Source organism: Adiantum capillus-veneris, chromosome 22 (genome assembly GCF_014529385.1).
Source record: "Adiantum capillus-veneris isolate H3 chromosome 22, ASM1452938v2, whole genome shotgun sequence".
NCBI classification, from domain to species: domain Eukaryota; kingdom Viridiplantae; phylum Streptophyta; class Polypodiopsida; order Polypodiales; family Pteridaceae; genus Adiantum; species Adiantum capillus-veneris.
In genome coordinates this window covers 73704892-73727111 of record NC_140952.1, presented here as the reverse complement: position 1 = coordinate 73727111, position 22220 = coordinate 73704892, and the positions used below count along the sequence as shown (strand labels likewise).

The following is a 22220-nucleotide window of genomic DNA, read 5'->3' as shown; positions in this document are numbered from 1 at the left end:
AATGAGTTTCCACATCATAATGGATATATCTTGACTCTTGACCCTTCATACCCATTCCACAAAGCCTTCTCAGATAGAAAACATGGCGTCTTAGGGTCATTTCTTAGTCATTTTATTCCATGAAAAATCTATTGAACTCCTTAAAAATAAATGCTAGGGACTTGCAAATTTTCTAAGGATACTTTAATTCTTTAGCCTTATTCTTGCCATTCCTACTCACTTTGTGGCCATTTTAGGTTAGATATACAAATATTTTCCCTCTTCAGGCTAGAGAGAGAAAATTACTCCTCCAACCTTGGATTTTCATTTTTATCACCCAAACATATTTGGGTGATCAAAATGAAAGACAAATATTATTATCGAATCAAATAGAATCCATGATGTTCCTGACCTAGTATTGGAAGAAGGTTATTGGTGAGAAGAATGAAGACTAACTACAACACCTTTGACACCCCCAAATATGGATTCTAGTAATACTATCTATGTTTATTTTCATACAAAATAATGGAAATTTTTCACGACAAAAAACATGAACCCTAAAAATCATGCATTCCGATCAATATGATGTGAGAATGTGTCATAAACTGAGATGGAAGAAGCTTGTTGAACAAACGGTTTTCCCAACGTCTTTGTGGCTAAGGTAGAATACATTGTTGTGTATATCATAAAATATAGACACATACACCCCTCTACCTACTACTACTGGCTCTACTTTTGTTTTTCATTACATAGAATCTCCCCAAGATGCTTTAGCATCTCTAATTAGCATGTCCATGCACGTCACCATTTAAAATCAATCTTAATGAGTAGGATTTGAACACATCACATATATAGTATGAAATTCAACCTTAACCACTAGGCTATATGCCTACGATGGTCCTTGAGCCTCTTTGAGCCATAAAAAAAAAAATCCCCCCCCCCCCCCCCCCCCCCCCCCACAAACTAATTAATTAATGGCTTTTGAAAAATTCGTTTTGGGTGCCTACTAGAAATGAATTTTTTTTCATACCTTTAATAAGAAATTTTCAATGGTCACTTTAAATTTCTTGGAAGTGATTGCTATGTACATGTGCCAAACTAACTAGTTCCTTACAACCTTGATTATTGAAGAAGACAAAGGTATCAATACCAAAACCCATGAATAATATGTCAAATTATTTGCTTGCATGTCAGCAAAGACTAATAAATCAAATTTCACATTCAAGGGTTCGATCAAACAAATATTCGACTGAATATGATTCGATCAAACAATGCTTGCTTGTATGCTAGTGATCTTTGTATACAATCAAAGTGCAATTCTTGCAAAAAGCTAAAATTGGCTAGTCTAGCATTACCTGGTTGCTTCTTTTGTCTTATACAATTTCTAGTAATTCAATAAGGTTTTGGGTAGTATTTTATTAGTTTAAATTTGGGTGCGATTCAAGATCATATAAATTTTGCTATATAATTTGCATAAATACAATAATTCAAGATGAATAACACAAGGCAAGTGTCAAATGTTGCAGACTATTTGCAGGAAGATATATCTCTGTAAAGATCTGTCCATCAAATCGTGGCATGCCCATCAAATATTGATCAAGGTGGATAGGAGAGCTGTGTGTGTGGTGCTCGTCGCACACGAGTTGTAAAAAGAGAGACTCCTTCACCAACCTTCTCGAGGAAGCTTTGAAGGGAAGAAGACCCTCTCATGTCTGAACATTGCAGACAAAGTAAGTCCCTTGGTCAAAAATATCAGTCACTACGAAGCATAGATAATAATTTTATTAATGAGAATGGATAATCTTTTTGTTAATATTCCTCGTGTTGTACACCGGCATCCACTTCTTGATGAAAGGCTCCATCAACAATTTCTTTCCTAGGCACTAGTATACAATGACCCATAAGCAATCCATAATCTACTTGTCGATTGCAAGTGTCCATGCTCCTTCAGCTTGATCCACTCAATTATATCCAGCTGTTTCACAATATATTTCAAGGCCAGTAATCTTTGTCACAATCCAGGTGGCAACTTGGCAATAAGCGCATATAAGAAAAACTAATTTGAACTCCACAAAAGGGCTAGACATTAGAAGAAACATTTGAGAATATGATTTAATATAGCGATGTAAAGTACCTTGATCGATGTTTAACTGTTAAAATACAATCATTAGACACTAACTTACATTGGCCTCTGAACATAGCAAAATTTACAATTAGGTGGTCACCCAATACCGAGTTGTGCCGAAGTGACAAGTGCATTAGCAGATTACAACAAGCAAATCGTGATACCTAATAAAATAGGCGGCGCTTCAGCACGCGTATAACTTACTACGTAGACGCACAAACCCATTACCTTAGGGTTGAAGAATGGAACTCAATATGTTGACTACATATATCAATACATTTCAAAACGTTTCAGTGTTCCTCGGAAAACGCATGTTTGATACAAAACAGGCGGAGTAACAAGACAATATGTTGTTACCCAGCTCCAAGGAATCTCTTCACACCTGCTTTCTGCTCTGCAGTGAGCCTACTAGGAAACTTGACATCAAATTTGATCCGCAAGTTTCCTTTCTTTCCAGGTTCTTTGGCTATAGGCATCCCTTCTTTCGGGACAACCTTCTCATAACCTGGAGTGATGATTTCATTGCAAGGTATGGTTAAGGTCCGCCCATCGAGAGTAGTCAGAGTAATTGTTGTGCCTGTCAATGCCTCAACTAGTGAGACCTTTTGAGTAAAAATCAAGTCATTTCCATCTCGCTTGAAGACATTGTGGGGTTTCTCATCAATAACAAAGACCAGATCCGCAGGTACAACATTGGGTTGTCCATTCCCTTTCTCTGGGAATGTTATCTTCGTACCCTTTTTCCAGCCAGCTTTTACCTCGATGGTCAAAATCTCCTCTACTGGTATCGTTTTCCTGAAAAGCGGTCATTCCAAAAGACCTCAAATATTGTCGATTGAGCAGCTACAGCAAAAAATTAGTAGGCAAGGAAAAATGAGAAAAATCACATACCCAGTAGCATCAGCAACGCTCCTCGAGATCTTCATCTTTCTCGTCGATCCGCTATACAGCTCTTCTAATGTACAAGGAAGCTTATTTTCAACCGCGGCTGCTTTTCTTGGCCCTGCCGGAGCCCCGGACTCATTGAACGACCGAAAAACATTCTCTGTACCACCAAAACCTCCAAACATGCTGTCACTAAAAGGGCTCCGCCCACCCCTTCCACCCATGCCACCCATTCCGCCCATGCTGAAAGGGCTAGATCCTCCAAAAAACTCTGCAAAGATGTCCTCAGCATTTCTTGGGTTAAACCTAAACACGTTGGGTCCGTCAGCACTGGTAAAACCACCTCCACCAGCGCCAGGAGGTGGTACCTGCCCTTTCAAACCTTCTTCACCGTACTGGTCAAATATAGCACGCTTTTGAGGGTCACTAAGAACCTGGAAAAGGGCCATTCACTTGTACAAAATTAAACACTGAAAGCAATGGCAAACTTTCTACTCACAAATGGATACACAATCGTAACAAGAGCCCACCCTTTACCCGGCAGCTTCATACCTCATCCAGAAGGACCAAAACTGTTATCAGATGAATCGAAGACGAGTAATAAAACGACGTTCCCACACGCATTCAGGATTTGGAAAATCAAAACACAGATCCATTCAACTGACCAGAATGAGGATTCAGGTGGTGCAGGTAGGCTGCAGTTTGACTGCACATATTAAAGTTTTGACTGGGCTATTCAATTAGTTCTAGGGCTTGTGTAAGACGGGGGGGAGAGATTTCACAATGAATTCCTTAACCTCCCTTCAGCTATGCATGCATTCACAAAACACCCAGAAAATGCAACCTTTTCTTCATAGAAGCAATGGCCTCTCATTGATTAACATGAACTCCTCTTACAATAGCTTCCTTACGATAGCACAAGATACAGTAGCTGTGACCGGCTGGCCTAGTGCCCAAGGGATGTTGGACAGCATAAACAGTAATTTTCAGCTTGTAAAGCCATAAATTCAGCACTTAGATAATGGAGATATAAGACAGAGTAATTACGAGAGAGAGAGAGAGAGAGAGAGAGAGATGGGATCAAGAGAAATGCTACACAATACTGGCCCCTAAATAGGCACCCCTCTCGGTATTTGTTTTATTTATGTAAAAGTCAGCAGCACAATTGTCACAAAGTGATGCCATGGCATGACGTGGCTAAAGAACGAACTCCGGACAGAAAGGGGTCAAAACCCTAGTGAAAAAGGACCGACGAAGTTTTACCGAACTTTCAAGTCTTGCCAAGTGGCCTATTTTAAAGTTCAGTTCCACCAACTTATGGGATCATGTCTGATGGGGCCTAGGGACACAAGGAATTAAAAATAAAGCAGGCCCACTCTCTCACCCCCATTACGTAGCAAACTGATGATGTGGCAGCTATACGGACGCCTGCGATTTGCGTTGTTGACGTGGCAAGGCCGTACAATTTGTTCTGGGTGTCACAAACTGGTGACGTGGCTGGCCCCTGGACACACTTTGAGTGGGGCAGCAGATACACACACGGCCCCCGGCTGGCAGCACCAAGAAATGCGGGCAGGTTGCTAACGTGGCTGTTCCGCGTTTCGCGCCATGATTCCCACTGTCAGGCTGACGTGGCATGCATACAGAAATTCCATGATTTGCGGGCAGCTGTACGAAAAATGCTTTTTACGCCAACTGAATTCTACGCAATATTTTGAGAAGCTTTTGGGGTCAAATTGCTTTATTTTGCAAGGCTTTTCACTGAAAGCTTTTGGGGCTCTGCTTTTGGACATCCCTTGTAAACTAATAAATAAGAGGGCAGGGCCCTCACAACTCAGAGCATCTAGACGCAAAGTCTGAGAGTGAGAACCCTCCCACTCTCTTGTACTTTGAACACAGACTAAGATTAATACAAAAAGAAATACCAAAAGGGGCGCCAGTCTTTGGGGCCAATATCTCTAGGCACGGAACTCAGTCGGGCCGTGTCGAATCAATTGTGAGCTGTGAACTGTTTTGAAGTGAATCTCTGCTGTGTCGCGACAGAATCTTGACTTGGAGTGTCCAAGTTTGTTACTTCGAGGATGTTTATAGAGCAAGAATTGGAAGAGGTGGTTGATACACGGATTACTCAGCTTTTTGACGCGAACAATAAAGCCAAAAAGCACAACAAAAAGCAGAAGAAAGGAACTGACTTCCGGGGTTATTTGGGTCGTCGATCTACTTTTGCCTCGGCAAGAAAGCAGAAGAAGCATGTGCGATTTTAAGGAGTATCTTCTTCTTATTCTTCTGACGGTTCTTCTAGCTCTTCGAACTCGAGCGAAGAAGACAGGAAAGGGAAAAAGCGAAGCGAAAAGCAAAGCTTCGGAAAGGGCAAGAAAAAGGCAAAGAAGCCTAAGTTCCGCCCAAACTATCTGCTTCTTTTTGGCGTAAAATTTGTGATCTTCAGATAGTTCGGACTCCGACGATCACAAATTTTACGCCAAAAAGAAGCATTTTTATAAAGCCAACCAATATGAATTTCTCAAGGATAAAAGCAAGAAAGTTCGAGAATTTAAAGGTGGACAGTCAATTAAGTTTGACACTTTTTCTGGATTCCGAGATGCTTCGAGGGCTTTGGCCTTCATACAGCAGTTTGATAGGCTACCTCTTACTCCAAGGGAAATGCTCGAACATGGTGGTCCACTCTTCTATTGAACAAGAAAGCACCAATTAAATGGTTGAAATTTAAAAGGCTTTTTATTTCTTGGCTGACTCGGGAGTACGAACGCAATATACGAACTGCTTGGAATCATCTTCGGATGACCAAGAGAAATTCTTTGGACGCATATTGCGAGAGATTTTGGAGCTCTTTGAACTGATGAGATGCGAAACGGGGCTTTGCCATACATTCAAGCAATCTAACTTACCCCACAGATGAGATCATGACGCAGAGAAACAAACAAACTTCTAATAATGAAAGTAGAAAGAAGAAGAGCCCCCAAGACAAGAAAGATAAGGATGCACGACCCCGGCTCACTCTTCGAGAGAAAGCTGTCACAAGACAAGTACCACGTGCCAATAGAAAAGAGCAAACTCAACAGACTTTTAGCACTTCAATAACAACTGAACTGAAAGAGAGGCGACACGCGACACAGTGGCGAAATTCCACCCCAGAGAGTATTAGCCCCAAACCTTGGCGCCCCTTTCGGTATTTCTTTATATTGCATCATCAAAGTACAAGCCGGTACTCCAAACTCTGCACCTTCTCCATGAAGCATGCCAGAGAATGAGCCCTAACCTCATATTGAAAGGCCCTTGGCCTGAAAAGCAATTACAATAAAAAGCCTTTAAAACTCAAAAGCTTCTGGTCCAAAAGCAAAGCCAAAAAGCTGCCAGCGCAATTTACGAAAATCCGTACAACCTGCCACGTCATCAGCCAGCGCAAAACGCGAAAATCCGTACAGCATGCCACGTCATCATGCCATCACAATTTTTGAAAATCTGCCACGTCATCAATTTTTGTGTGTGTGCAGGTCCTGCTTCATTTGAATCGTTTATGTCACTTGGGGGCCCATCGAACGGGGCCCCCATAAGTCGGTAGGACTTCTTCTTCTTCTTCTACTTGTTCTTCTTAGGGTTTAGGCCCCTCGGCCGGCTTCTGTAAGTTGAATCCATTCTTTAGGATTTGACACGTAGCAGTTTGTTACATCTCCCCTTCTTGAAAGAGAGTAATCGTCCTCGATTACAGCATGTCTGCAAAACAACTCAAGTTAGCTCAAAAATTTCCGAGGGACAATCAATTTGCTCTTTTTATTAAGGAGTTAGCTTTCTCCTTTCTGCTCTTTTGATCAAGGAGTTAGCTTCTCCTTTCGGCTGTTTTGATCAAGGAGTTAGCTTCTCCTTTTTGCTCTTTTGATCAAGGAGTTAGCTTCTCCTTTCAGCTGTTTTGATCAAGGAGTTAGTTTCTCCTTTCTGCTCTTTTGATCAAGGAGTTAGCTTCTCCTTTCGTCCAGATTGGAACTCTCGATATATCGGCGTAGTAAAATTAGCCATCACACCCAGACCGTACTGATCTTCCATGGGTGTCTTGATGCACTAAAATTACATACCCAGGCAATCTCATCCAATTAGGAATATTCAATAATTGGCACATCACAATGCAACACAAATGCTTACATATGCATGTTACAAGACACAACAAACAGCGCCGCTGAGCACTCCCCCGAGACAAACGGTCTGCGGTATGAAGCTACTCAACGACTACCTCGTCACTCCCCCCGCAAATAACCTAAAAAGGCCCGGGCCATGAGCTCAGAAAACTATACAACCAAACGCTCCCCAGACTGCAATCTGCGTCGCTTGGAGGTTCAAGCATACAACCAAACGCTCCCCAAGCATCGACCTGCGTCGTTCGGAGGTTTTCTAGCATACAACGGAACGCTCCTAGGCATCGGCCTCCGTCGTTCCAAGGTTCAAACAATACGAAAACAGTATTTCTCACTTCTCCATCCCGGAGTAAAATCATCAATCAATGAAACCAGTATTAAAACCAAAATCAAACATTTCAAATCGGCACCAAAACAAGTTCAAAACAGATACCATCCATTTCAAACAAATTCCAAACAGGATCACCAAACAAGTTCTTAAACACATTTCAAACTTAAAAAGCAATCTCGACATCAATCGAGCTCGAAAAGTCAATTGACTTTCCATCCTGAAACAGTGTTTCTTTGGCGACAATGGTAGTCCCAAGATAGCAATCGCATCGAGCCTCCAGGTTATCAACTCGAGAAGAGACATCTATTGAGAGATGTCGAGAAATTTCAAGATCTAATCTGCTAGGTTTTCCATGGCAAGCATTTCACGATACCCCACTCTGCCAGAAGTTGCACTCCGAAGGAAGATGTCAGAAACCATATAACTTCGGGCAAATTTTTTTCTTGAAAGCTTGCCAAGTACTTGGAGTATGTTGCTTGGTAGCTGTAGACATCAACATCTGCATGGCACTGCTTCTTAGAAAAACGACGACTTAAAACAAATCTGGATCCTTCTCTTGCAAGTGATCTTAATTTGCTTATGCCTTGTAAGACATGAGCGGTGAAGACGGAAGCACGCCCAATGCGCGATGAAGTAAGGGAGGGAGTGGCTAATAAGTCCGGGATGGAGGGCGAAGATCCCTCAAATAAAATTCCAATAACTCTGTCTTCTCTTTTGTAGGACACGTATGCTTTCAGAAAAGCACACGCCTGATGGTCTGATACCACTGTCACAAGACGGGCACCACGTGCCAATAGAAAAGAGCAGACTGAACAGACTTTTAGCACTTCAATAACAACTGAACTCAAAGAGAGAGACGACACGCGACACGGAGTGGCGAAATTCCACACCAGAGAGTATTTGCCCCAAACCTTGGCACCCCTTTCGGTATTTCTTTATATTGCATCATCAAAGTACAAGCCGGTACTCCAGACTCTACACCTTCTCCAAGAAGCCAGAGAATGAGCCCTAACCTCATATTTAAAGACCCTTGGCTTGAAAAGCAGTTACAATAAAAAGCCTTTAAAACTCAAAAGTTTCTGGTCCAAAAGCAAAGCCAAAAAGCTGCCAGTGCAATTTACGAAAATTCGTACAACCTGCCACATCATCAGCAACCGGCGCAAAACGCGAAAACCCGTACAACCTGCCACGTCATCATGTCAGTGCAATTTTTGGAAATCTGCCACGTCATCAATTTTTGCGTGTGTGCGGGTCCTGCTTTATTTGAATCCTTTATGTCACTTGGGGCCCCATCGAACGGGGTCCCTATAAGTCGGTAGGACTTCTTCTTCTTCTGCTACTTGTTCTTCTTAGGGTTTAGGCCCCTCAGCCGGCTTCTGTAAGTTGACTCCATTCTTTAGGCTTTGATACATCAGCAATTTGTTACAAAAGCCAACTACATCAAAGAGGGGAAGTGTTTTGGATGCAGGGAACATGGGTACATCTCCGCAAAGTGCCCTAAAAAGACACGGAAAGGACAAGATAAAGAAAGGCCCGAGAGTTCGAAAGCAGCTGAGGAACGTGGACAGGTTCCAGATTGCATGGGTACTGATCCAAGCATGATTGATGAAAGTAAAAAACTTTGCCGAGCTTGGGGCAAAGTGAAAGATCAAGAAGCCTTGATTTTCTTTGATGGAGGAGCAAGACCGGCTTCATTTCATCTGAAGTGGCGGTGCGGCTCGAGATTACACCTGATCGGATGGGACCACAAGCAAGGAAATTGTAGCGGCACCCGGCAGGGACGTGGCCATTACACCTATCATTGGCAAACTTCGGTTGCATTGTCAGGGGTATTGGACAAGAAGACTTCTACATAATGCCCTTTAAGGTTGTGATGTTCTCCTGGGAGTCCCTTGGTACCATAAGAACAACGTCGTGGTCGATTATCGGCTGAAGAAAGCGACTTTGACTACTAAAAAGGACCGAACCATTGTACTTGATGTGAAACTTAAGGGCAAGTCTATCCCTGTTGTATCGGCTTCGGCCATTGCAAAATTAATGACATCCAGTCTGTCTGTTTACTCTATCTTTTTGAAAGAGTTGAATGATGATGTAGGACAAATATGTCTGACCTAGAAAAAGAACGCCAAGATTTTATCCACACTCATGCCGATTGCTTTTCTCAGGGCCTGCCAGACAAGTTGCCACCAGCTCGTCCTGAGAATCATACCATTCATATGATACCTGGAAGCATACCACCGAACCGGCCACCTTACCGTGTGAGTCGAGTCCAGAATGAAGAGATTATGAACCAAGTAAAAGACCTCTTGAAAAAGGGTCGTATCTAGCCGAATACTTCACCTTACTGCCCTCCGGTGTTGTTGGTTTTGAAGAAAGACGGATTATAGAGCTCTCAACAAAATCACCATCAAGAACAGATTTCCGATTCTTAGGATCGATGATATTCTAGACAGACTACAGGGATCCTCTTGTTTCAACAGGATGGATTTGAAGAGCGGATATCATCATATCTAAATCGCGTCGGGAGATGTCTAGAAGACAGCTTTTCAGACGACCTTCGATTTATTTGAATTTTTGGTGATGCCTTTTGGCCTTACCAATGCTCCAACGACCTTTAACCGAATGATGTACAGAATTTTCAGAGCGTACAGATCTTTGTTTGGCACTTTCTTCGATGACATTATTGTCTTCTCCAAGGATGAGGCAAAACATAGAGAACATCTGCTACAGGTCTTTCAGGCATTGAGAGATCACAAGTTGGTGATTAATGCAAAAAAGAGTGAATTTTTCCTACTAGAGATGCACTTTTTGGGACAGATCATCTCAGCAGCAGGAGTGCAGATGGACCCAGCCAAGATTGAGACTATACGTGATTGGCCTGATTTGAAGAATGTCCATGAAGTTGGAAGCTTCTTGGGCTTATGTGTTTACTACTGGCGGTTCATTAGAAAGTTTGCAGAGGTTGCTTCCCCTTTGCATATCTTGACACAAAAAGGAGTCCCTTTCTCATGGGGACTCACAGAGGTGACTGTCTTTCAGACATTGAAAGAGAAATTGACTACAAGACCAGTTTTGATTTTGCAGGATTTGCAGAAGTCAAACGAAGTATATTGTGATGCTTGTGGTCGTAGTCTGGGTGCGGTCTTAATGCAAGAAGGCCATGTCATTGCGTATGAGAGCCGATTGTTTTCAAGGCCAATATTGACAGCACAGATATATGAGAAAGAGCTTTTGGCAGTTATTTATGCTCTTACTCAATGGCGACATTACCTACTTGGACAGATCACCAGAGTTTACACTTCTCCTTGTCACAAAAGCAGCTATCGGAAAAGCAGATGCGGTGGGCAAACATCTTGTCACAGTTTCACTTCCAGATTGTCCATGTATAGGGACAAAAGAACCTGATGGCAGATGCTTTGTCCCGGAAGCCATTGGTTCTAGCTATTTCCGCGATACACCATAGAAGCTTTGAGGATATGGTCGATCAATATACCACAGAAGATTTTGCAGATATATTCAGCTGAATACAGAATGGGGAGATAGTAGCAGGATATTCCATTCGGGATGGCTACTTGACAAAGAAAACCATGTTGTGCGTTACACAGCCGTTGAGGAAAAAGATTTTTAACAGAATGCCATTGTCCACCATTTACGGGTCACCGCGGCATTGATACGGTCACCTTCAAAGATGTGGAGAAATACTTCTTTTGGCTGAGACTCAAGAAGGATGTGGACGATTTTGTACGCAGTTGCTTGGTATGCCAGAAGGTCAAGTTTGACAGGCATAAAGCACAGGGATTGTTACAGCCTTTACACCTTGCTACTCGCCCCTGAGAAAGTAGTGCTATGGATTTCATTTTTTATCTCCCGAAGACACAGAGTGGGCACGAAGGTATCTGGACTGTCATTGACAAATTTAGCAAGCAAGCTCATTTCATTCCAGTGAAGAAAACAGTCAAGCCGGATCACTTAGCGAGACTGATCATTGCCCAGATATTCAGATTACATGGCATGCCTGAGACAATTGTCTCTGACAGAGATCCCCGATTCACGAGTTCGTTTTGGAAGGCGATTTGAGAGAACATTGGCACACGATTGTAGTTCTCGTCATCTTTCCACCCGCAGACAGATGGGTAATCTGAGATTGCAAGTCGTACTGGATTTATTGAAGTCTTACATTTCGAATCACAGACTCAATGGGAAAAGTATTTGCCCTTGGTAGAATTTACCTACAATAACACGAGACACTCTTCAACGGGGAAGGCGCCATTTGAGATTATTGAAGGTGCTACGAAGGTTCCACCCTTCCTAAGCACGAAAGATAAGATTTTTTAAGCCGACCAATACACGAGGGACTTGGACACTGCTTTTGCCAAGGTCCGAGAGGCTTTATAGAAATCTCAAGAAAGACAAAAAGGCAGTTGTTATGTCCCGCTCACAAGAGAGGGAATCTAGCCCAGATGCCGTCGGAATGAGCGTCCAGTGTTCGAGCGGACGTAGTGTGAACCCAGCCAGTGTGGCCGGCCATTATTATAAAAGGGAGGCCAACGCCTCCTTTGCAGTTATCGACGGGCTAGGAGTGCACCAGGTCACCTCGAGGAGGTGAGGCCGGGTGGTATGGGACGCTCGGTCTTACAGGTGCACGCCTACGTCCTCAAACGTTGGCCCCAACACGGGGGAGCTGCCGGATGGTGACTATGGTCAGGTTGTTCGTCCAACGTGTATCTGTAGGCAGTCTGTGTAGCTGGGATATCCTCCCTCATCGTTCGTTTCATGGTATCAGAGCCGGCTTGGCTGCACAAGAGACTGTGTGCACACCTACGGATAGGTTGGAGTCGGATAGTCTTTGTTTCATGCAATTTTCGACGAAATGGTTATTTAATTAATCATTTTTCTTCTCATAACTGTGGGTGTAGGTGAAATTTAAAGTGTGTTTTGCTGATTTTTTACAAATTTCAGCAATTTAGCAGACGGAAAGGCTGGAAAGTGCAAGTTCTTCATTACATCTACTAATTTTTGACAAAAATTAGTGAATTTCTTATTGAATGCTGATTCTAGCTTAAAATTCAGCATATGGTATACTTTGTAAATCCCTCTCTCTGTAAGTCTCTCTGTGCGAAGCACAGAGAGAGAGAGAGAGAGAGAGAGAGAGAGAGAGAGACCTCTCTGTGTGTGTTTCTTTCGATCTGCAGGGAACAATACAGGGCTCTTGAGTCCTTGCGTTGCAGAGAGAGAGAGAGAGAGAGAGAGAGAGAGAGAGAGAGAGAGAGTATTTGTGCAAGAAGAGAGAGAGGGCCAGCGTGGCCTCTCTCACGTGGGTTGCACAAGCGGGCACAAGCCCTTTCTCTCTCCACGCGTCGCTTCTTCTCTGTACGGCGTGCGATTTTTTTGATATCACTGGCAGCCTTGCGTTGAAGTTTTTTAACGCCATGTATTTGGTGCTTTATTAAGTGGCCCCTTTTATTTTAAAAGGGCCCGGACACTTACATTTTTTTTTTGAAGTATGGTCTGGACACTTCATTTTTTTTAAGTTAAATGTGAACCCTGCATATTGTTAATAACTCACTTACAGAGTTGCAGAAACTTACAGAGACCTTATTTCTTCAGTCTCCTGCTTCTTCCTCGAGCTGTGAGCAGGATGAAAACACACACAACGCCTCTATAATGACCCGACACACACTCTTGGAAAGATACACACACACACTATGGGGCACCACTCGGCTTACACAACACACCTGGCCGAGACAGGGAACACACCTATGGAGTGAGAGGAGAGAGACTATCCGTTTGCCCACTCCACACAGAGAGAGACACACACACACACACCCAAAAAACTCGGCTCAAAAGAGGAGAACTTCTGATATTTAGATACAAATGAGCTTGGGCCAACACCAAGGGGGCAAACAGCTCACACAGTATGCGTAAAATAAGCCAGATACAATCACAAACTAGAGCAGAAGCTTCGCTCATAGAAGAAACTTACACAGCCAACACAACAGAAAAACAGTGAGGAATTTGGCAAAATGGACAGCGCCATCGCGTCTGGAACAGCCCAAAACCCCAGTCTACATTGTCAAAGTGCTCAAATCCGACCTCGGATGATGAGCAATTTTTGGCCAAAACAAGCTCCAAAAACAGCAAAAACACAGTTGCGGCTGTTCCTCCTCTTCTCTCCACGTTTTTTCTGGTCTTCTCTCTGTTTTTTCAGTTTCCACACTTAGCTTTATCACTTGGGCACCCTTGGCCTTTTAGTTGACCTCAAACGGATCCCGAACAGGCCAAAAACTGACCTCGCAGTGCATAGTTGTCACCTTTTTGCATCATCCGCACACTTGGCACTCAACTTTTTTCAATAATGCATCCCGCCACCACATGAAGTGGCCCCAAAAGATGGTCCTCATGATGACCTTTCTGCATAATTACCACAAAAAAACATCCACGTTGCGTCCGTACTTATCTACGTGCAAGTATTGACCCATTCGACCTCCTGACGCCACTAGATGTCATCTGACGCACCTGCTTACCTCATGTCGTCGGCCCGCGGATAGCTTCCTCGAGAAGTTTTAAGCGCTACCAACTCCTCATTATTATAGAAAAAACGCACTGGTACTGGTAATAGTAAAAATCGATGCACTATGTACACCCTGTCCTACCTGTACACATGTGGGCCCCACGTAACCAAACAACTGACCCATCGGGTCTCCTCAATTGATTGACCTTGGCATGCGAGTGCCGAGGTCCCACTGTCTCAAAGAAAGCACCTGTCACTCTGTCACCCACCTGAGTCCACTGAGACGCATGTTAGTGAAAGGCAAACTCATGACGCCTGTCCTCTGTGCAAGCAAGCTCCTGTCGAGCCTGCTGTAAGTGCTCCTCCAACCATGGACTGTCTGGATGCTTCTCCTGCATCCTCTGTAGTGAAGCAATGCCTCATCAAAGACACTGCTCCTCCTCTCTCGCTGCAGCTCGTCGAGCCAGAGACTCCTGGAGAAAAAGGTGGCTAAGCTGAGCTAGGCCTAAGGCCACTCTGTCTGCTGGTAGAGCTTGGCTGTCCATGCCCTCTGTCCGGAGAGCCTCTACCCTCTCTCTGAGTGCTGAGTCTAACAAGACCCGCTCTGGGATACGAAGCTGGCTTTGGAAAATGGGCAATCCTTTATTCGATGCACCATGCATGGGTATGTACATATGCGCAATCCCTTGCTCCAAAAAACTCCTGACATAATTTGCCCATCCCCTAGCCTGCTAGATCATTCATGATCAGCAGCAGCAAAAAGCGATATGAGACTCGCAACGTCACGAGTCTCCTCATCCTTCACCAACACTGCTTGATCCACAGATAGCTCATCTTGCTCCACCATCATCAACCTGGCATGATATAATTTAAGACGCAAACCATTTACCCTTGACTTATGTAAAATCCCATCCAGGTTAGCCAGCTGATATGTACCATTCGGAAAACACTCCACTATCTTGAAAGGGCCTTCCCACTTAGCTTGAAACTTCTTTTGGAAGGTGTTGTCCAGCTTACTGTTGTAGCGCAAAACCAAGTCATGCTTCTTAATACCCTTACTTTTGACCTTTTCATTTATCTTTGCCAAAGCCTTAACCTGCATATGCCTATAATGTTCCAATGCACTCATCCTATCCAGTTGAACCTCTTGTAATTGTAAGAGCCTCTCTTTGAACGCATCACTAGGTGGCCCAAGCAACTTCTCTAACATCTTTACTGCGGGCAACTCTACTTCCACAGGCAATAGTGCTTCCCTTCCATATACCAAATGAAATGGAGTAAACCCTGTACCTGTTTCACCGACGTACGGTAAGCCCATAATGCACTAGGCAATTCCAAGTCCCAATTCTTTCCTTGGTGCTCTGTCACTTTTGAAAGAATTTGTACCAACTCACCATTGAACCTTTCATTCAAGCCATTACACTGCGGGTAATAAGGAGTGGTATGCTGGTGCCTAATCTTCATCTTTGCGCATAAAAAATCTGGCAGTTTAGCTCTAAATCCTGGCCCCTTGTCTGAAAGTAGCTCCAGTGGCACCCCAAACTTGCGACATATTTCATCATACACAAACTTTGCCACATCCTTTGCAGTGATCTGTTTTACTGCTATAGCCTCTACCCATCTAGAGAGATAGTCCACTGCAGTCAAAATATAGCTTTTGCCCCTGCTTGTGATAGGTAACGGGTCTATTGTATCAATCCCCCACTTTTCAAACACATCAAACGCCATAATGGTTTTCTGTAGCTATGGCTTCAACGCTCTCTTCCCAAATGCTTGATACCTATTGCAAGACCTACACCAATGGTGAACATCCTTGTGCAAACTAGGCCATACGTACCCCTCTTGCAAGATCTTATGCAAGGTGATCTTTAGAGCAAAATGGCTGCCACATGCGACTTCATGATTCTCTTCCAACACTCTATAAAGCTCCTCCCGCCAAGGTACACATCTCAACACGAGATCAACCCCTTTCATGTATAAGACATCACCAATCAATTTGTACCTGTATGCTCTACGCACAAAACCATACTTCTTAGACTTCTGAATCTCCTTTGGAAGGATTCCTGTTAGCAAAAACTCTTCTTCTTGAGCCAAACTTTCCCGGCCATGATAAAGAGGTAAAGTGGTCCTCAACACAAATAGATCCCCAATCATCCTTTGACCTGCTTCATGTGCCTCTCCATTTAGAGCACGTTCAATGTGTCTAATGCTCCATGCTTCAAACCTTTTTTAACATGCCTTTAATTCCGAAACACATTTCCTTCAATGAGGTGTTCTTGCTCTTCCACACACCCAACACTAACAAGGCATCACCTTTTATGCTCAACCTTCGAACCCCATGCTTCAAACAAATGTGTAATCCAGCTTCCAAAGTAGCATATTCAGCCTCATTGTTACTATGAGCATCCAATTTGAACCCTCTCTTGCACACTAGCTTCCCCTCTGGATCGTAAAGTGCTATACCCCATGAAGCCGCATCATGGCTCTTTCTGTATGAACAATCAAAGAACAACACATGTGCATTGCTGATCTGTGGCACTTCTTCAACTACCTTTCTCACCACCTCTTCCTTAACAATAAGGGGATTCTCCGTGTAGGTCAACAAATCCGCTAAGGTAGCCCTTGTACTGTCTTCCACTAGAAAAGAGAACTCAAACTCTTGCAGCTCAATTACCCATTTCTTCACCACATTTGACATGTTAGTACCATTAATTAACTGTGGCAAAAAGGCATAACTCGTCAAGAAAACAAAAGGTCGTGGTAGCAAGTAATGACGAAATCGTCGACAAGCAAATATTACACTGGCCATCACTAGCTCTACTTCCGAGAACTTTCTCTCCGCTACCAACTTCACTCGGCTTGCACAATACACTGGCCTCATATAATGGCTGCCCTTCCCCTTTTGCAATAGCATGGCTCCAATGGCATCATCCCCTACTGATGGATTTACATAAAACACTTTCTCCCAATCAAGAGCCTGCATGGCTGACAACCCCCCTAACACCTCTTTGACCTCTTGAAACACTTCTTCACACTTGTCGTCCCATTGCAATGGATCATGCTTTGCCACTTGCTGTAATGGATAAAGAAGCTGCGAAGACAATGGAATAAACCGTGCCATGTACTTCACTTTGTGTATAAAGGTTGCCAATTGCTTTGTACTCGTAGGTGATGAAAGAAGAATAATAGACTTAACCTTGTCAGGATCAGCCTCAATGCCATCTTCTGACACCATGTGGCCCAATAACTTCACCCTTGGCTGTGCTAGATGACATTTCTTTGGATTTAGTTGTCCTCCACATTCATCATATCGAGCCAATACCATCTGCAACTTCTCATGGTGTTCAGCCCTACTGCTGTAGACACAGAAGTCGTTCATAAAAGCTTTAACATAATTACCAATGAATGGTTCCAACACCCAATTTGCTCTCTCTTGATAGAAAGATGGTCCATTTGACAAACCAAATGGCAATACTGTGTAGCAATAACAACCCCATGGCGTAATAAAAGTTGTCTTTGTTCGGTCTTTAAGAGCAATCTTCAATTGAAAATAGCTTAAAAAACCATCACACACACTGTACCTCTCATAGCCTACCACTGAATCCAAGATCTGATCAATAAATAGAAGAGGATATGGGTTCTTCTTAGTGGCTGCATTTAAGGGTTTAAAATCTACACAAATCCTCCACTTTCCATCCTTCTTTGGACTGACTACTACTGGACTCACCCATTCTGTGGTCTCCACAGAGACTATGAACCCTGCCTTCAATAACTTGTCCACCTCTTCTCGCAATGCTTCCATTTGCTCTTGACCATCCTTCTTAGCCTTTGCCGCACTAGCTTAGCACCTTCTTTCAGCTCTATATGCATCTCTTCGCCCTTGAACCCTCTGATCTCTTCATATGAAGTAATGAACAAATCAGGAAAACTAGCTAACATGTGCAAATATATCTCCTTCTCCATAGCTGAGAGGTCTCCACTAATCATTTGTGTCATCAATTCCTGCTTCTTTGACAATTCAACCTTGATTTGCATCAGCCCTTCAATCACTTCATAAGGCCCTTCACATTCATCTTCAACTTCATTCGCAAATGCAACTAAACCAGACTCCTGGATTTCTTTGTCCATCAAAAGAAATGCAACATCAGCATCCTCATCGCTACTGGTAGTACTATCACTGTCCTCATCAGTCACTGTGGAATAGTCTTCATCACTAGACTCATCCTCATCTTCATAAAGCTCCTCCAATCGTTTCCTTGTGTCCATATTATAAAGCTTCTTGGCACCTGTCTTTCCATAGAGGCTAATCGTACCACGTCGCCAATCTTGAACAGCTCCCACTGCACGTAACCATGGTCTGCCCAGTATAATAGGATATGCTCCGAACCCCGCTGGCATCACATGAAAATCAACCACCGCCTTTGCATCATATGCCTCCACTTCTAAGCTCTTTACAACACCCAAACATTTTACTTTCTGATGGTTTGCCAATCTGATCCGGAAACCTGACACCCCAGTCACTGTGAGACCCATCTTCTCAACACATGAGTGTGTTATGACGCATATTTGGGCTCCACCATCCACATAACCTTGTCCCAAATTTTTTCTTTTGTGCCACACATCTACTATTGGGCAAATGTCAGGTAGCTCATCCATTGCCAACACCTTCACTGAACCTCCTCTAGTTCTTTCTCCATGGGTTAACCATCCTCTTCCACTGTTGCTTTAACTTTGGCACCATCTCTATATTGCCCTAGAGTAACATCTGCCTTCCTGCTTGTCAGATCCTCCTTTAAGTCATAGCTTAATTGCCCATCCCCTAGTGGAAAATCTGAAACATGAAACTTGCGACGAACCCTCCTTTTCCTCTTGGCCTTGACATCCTCGCCTTCATGGCTTTTTTCCTTCTTCTTACTAGAACATGGGGCACTTCTTCCTTCCTTGTCCTCTGTGGTCCTCTTCCCAATAGGCATCACTAATGTATCCTCTAGCTTTGATACCTTCTCCAAAGTGACTACACTTATCACTTTTGTCTTTCCCTTTTCCTCCTGGTTAATCCATTGGTTCCTTCATCTCCCTTAATTTCGATGCCATAATCATACGATCTAGTTAACACCTGTTTTGGCAATGGATATATGTCTCCCCCCATCCTTGGTGGCTTATCACATTGTGGGCTAATGTGGCCCAACTCTCCGCAATTATAACATGTGGGTGTCTGCCTCCAGAACCTACCATTGATTTGTCCAACACCATTCCTGGTTCTTTCTTCATCTCCTGGCTGATTTGCAAACCTCCCTCGACCTCGATTATTTCCCACTTGACCTAGCATATTTAGGCTGAGATTCTTCATTAAATCTACCACTTGCCTCATGTCTTGCCTCAGCCCATCATCTTGCACTGCTGTAATAACCACTGCTGGCATAACCTGAGGAGTAACAGAAACCACTGGTTCATGATGAACCCCTGACATGCGACCTTGTGAAGAATCCATAGGCTGAAATTCAGACCTCATGGGCAAAGACTCCACCCCTAACTGGCTCATTTTCCTCAGCTTCCACTCTTTGTTCCTTGCTACCTCTAGTGCATCTTCATATGTCCAAGGCTTCTTTAGCTCCACTCTCCAACATATATTCTTCCAAAGACCAGCCAAGAACCTGTCCTTCATCATCATGTCAAGTGAAGATACCTGTGGTGCTAAGGCCTTGCACATCCGCTCCCATGCCAATGAAAACTTACGTATGTACGCATCTACTGGCTCACCTTTCTTTTGCACTAAAGCCTGTACTTCTTTGCCACACTTTGTCAGGATCTTCTATCTTCACAAACTCCACTTCCAACCCATGCCGTAGATTGTCCCAACTCAATCTTACAGGTGGATCAGTTGTACGCAACTCCTCTTCAAATGCTTTGAACCAAACTCGTGCATCACTCTTCAAACAAATTTGGAGAAGGCGTAACATCTGCGCCGGGTCATGAATTTGGTTGCTAATGCAGGTAACCTCCATCTTTTCTAAAAAGTCTTCCGCATCTTCATCACTTCTTCCATGAAACTCCGGATAAGAGAAAGCCATGGCTACCCAAGTTTAATGCTTTAAGAACCCCTTCGAACACACGTGCAAGAACCCAAAACTTTTGACTGACTCAATTCCCAGAAACTTCAATGGAGCTTGTCTTTAGATAAGGACAAACACATGCACATCAAATGAGTTTTCATAGTTAATCATCGGAATTACAACAGACAAAGGACATTCTAGGATCTCTCTTAATCTTCTTGGCCCGAACATAAAGACTATGCGCTGCTGGAAAAAAATCTTCCTGGACACATGAAGATTTATCTGGATTCTTTGAGTTAAATGAAAAGGAGTGAATTGAGGGCCATTTTGATCATCCATTAAAAGCCAACCATGAAGCTCCCAAGAAGGCACACCTGACTTATCCTCTGATTTTGCCAAAATTTCAGCAACATAACAACATAAATGACTCAAAAGACCAAAAAACCAGCCATTATATCTTGGAAAAATTTTGACAGAGTTTCCCCAGAAGTAGAGCAGTGTGAACCCAAAATATAGATTATATATGTATGCATAAACTGCCAACAATAGAACCCGAGCATCAATTAGGAATCACTAATACATAGCCTATGGCGAGGTCACGAAAAGGGTGCTCTAGCTACCTGTATCACGGAAAGAATCTCCACATTTGAGAATCCCCCAGCTCAATAAAACCTCACGCTATTGACCCTCGCACGAAGGCCAATGCAACTCGCGTATAGTCAAGTCTCAGAAATGACTATCTTCCAGACCAAGTCTCAGAAATGGCTAGACCAAGTCTCAGAAATGGCTGGGACTGCCAAATAAAACCAAGTATGGCTCCACAAATGCGTACAATGGCAGTTTCCACAAGTAACGTACAATCCAGCAGACAATGCGCTCAAACAGGCGCCAAGTGATACATACCCACAACAACTGCAAGTGACATCACTGCTAGTATATCACTGTACTCCAGCTACCTGTACCTGTGAGAATCACCTGTACCTGTACATGTCCCTGTAACCTGTAACCTGTAATCTGCAACCTGCAACCTGTAATCCCGAATCTCGAAGCTTGAAGCTCGAAGCAGAAGGTACTCGAAGAAGATCCTCAATGGGGCACCAAAAGAATGTGAGCGGGATGAAAACACACACGCCTCTATAATGACCCGACACACACTCTTGGAAAGATACACACACACACTATGGGGCACCACTCGGCTTACACAACACACCTTGCCGAGACAAGGAACACACCTATGGCGTGAGAGAAGAGAGACTATCCGTTTGCCCACTCCACACAGAGACACACACACACCCAAAAAACTCAGCTCAAAAGAGGAGAACTTCTGATATTTAGATACAAATGAGCTTGGGCCAACACCAAGGGGACAAACAGCTCACACAGTATACGTAAAATAAGCCAGATACAATCACAAACTGGAGCAGAAGCTTCGCTCATAGGAGAAACTTACACAGCCAAAACAACAGAAAAACAGTGAGGAATTTGGCAAAATGGACAGCGCCATCGCGTCCGGAACAGCCCAAAACCCCAGTCTACAATGTCAAAGTGCTCAAATCCGACCTCGGATGAGCAATTTTTGGCCAAAACAGGCTCCAAAAACAACAAAAACACAGTTGCGGCTGTTCTTTCTCTTCTCTCCACGTTTTTTCTTGTCTTCTCTCTGTTTTTTCAGTTCCCACACTTAGCTTTATCACTTGGGCACCCTTGGCCTTTTAGTTGACCTCAAACGGATCCCGAACTGGCCAAAAACTGACCTCGCAATGCATAGTTGTCACCTTTTTGCATCATCCGCACACCTTGCACTCAACTTTTTTCAATAATGCATCCCGCCACCACGTGAAGTGGCCCCAAAAGATGGTCCTCATGATGACCTTTCTGCATAATTACCACAGAAAACATCCACGTTGTGTCCGTACTTATCTACGTGCAAGTATTGACCCATTCGACCTCCTGATGCCACTAGATGCCATCTGACGCACCTGCTTACCTCATGTCGTCGGCTCGCGGATAGCTTCCTTGAGAAGTTTTAGGCGCTACCAACTCCTCATTATTATAGAAAAAACACACTGGTACTGGTAATAGTGAAAATCGATGCACTATGTATACACTGTCCTACCTGTACACATGTGGGCCCCACGTAACCACCTGGCTTTGGAAAATGGGCAATCCTTTATTCGATGCACCATGCATG

The 22220-nt window shown here is 43.6% G+C and overlaps 1 protein-coding gene across 1 annotated transcript in view; it reads right to left on the bottom strand.

The window, feature by feature from the left end:
- Positions 1-2314: 2314 nt before the first annotated feature.
- LOC147429589 (uncharacterized) overlaps positions 2315-22220 on the bottom strand; it is a 66316-nt gene continuing 46410 nt past the window's right edge. The window contains exons 2-3 of the mRNA XM_086495841.1: positions 2996-3423; positions 2315-2899 (exon numbers count right to left, since the gene is read on the bottom strand). Coding sequence (XP_086351967.1) covers positions 2458-2899; positions 2996-3423 — 870 coding nt within the window. The 3' untranslated portion in view covers positions 2315-2457. The remainder of the gene's footprint in view (positions 2900-2995; positions 3424-22220) is intronic.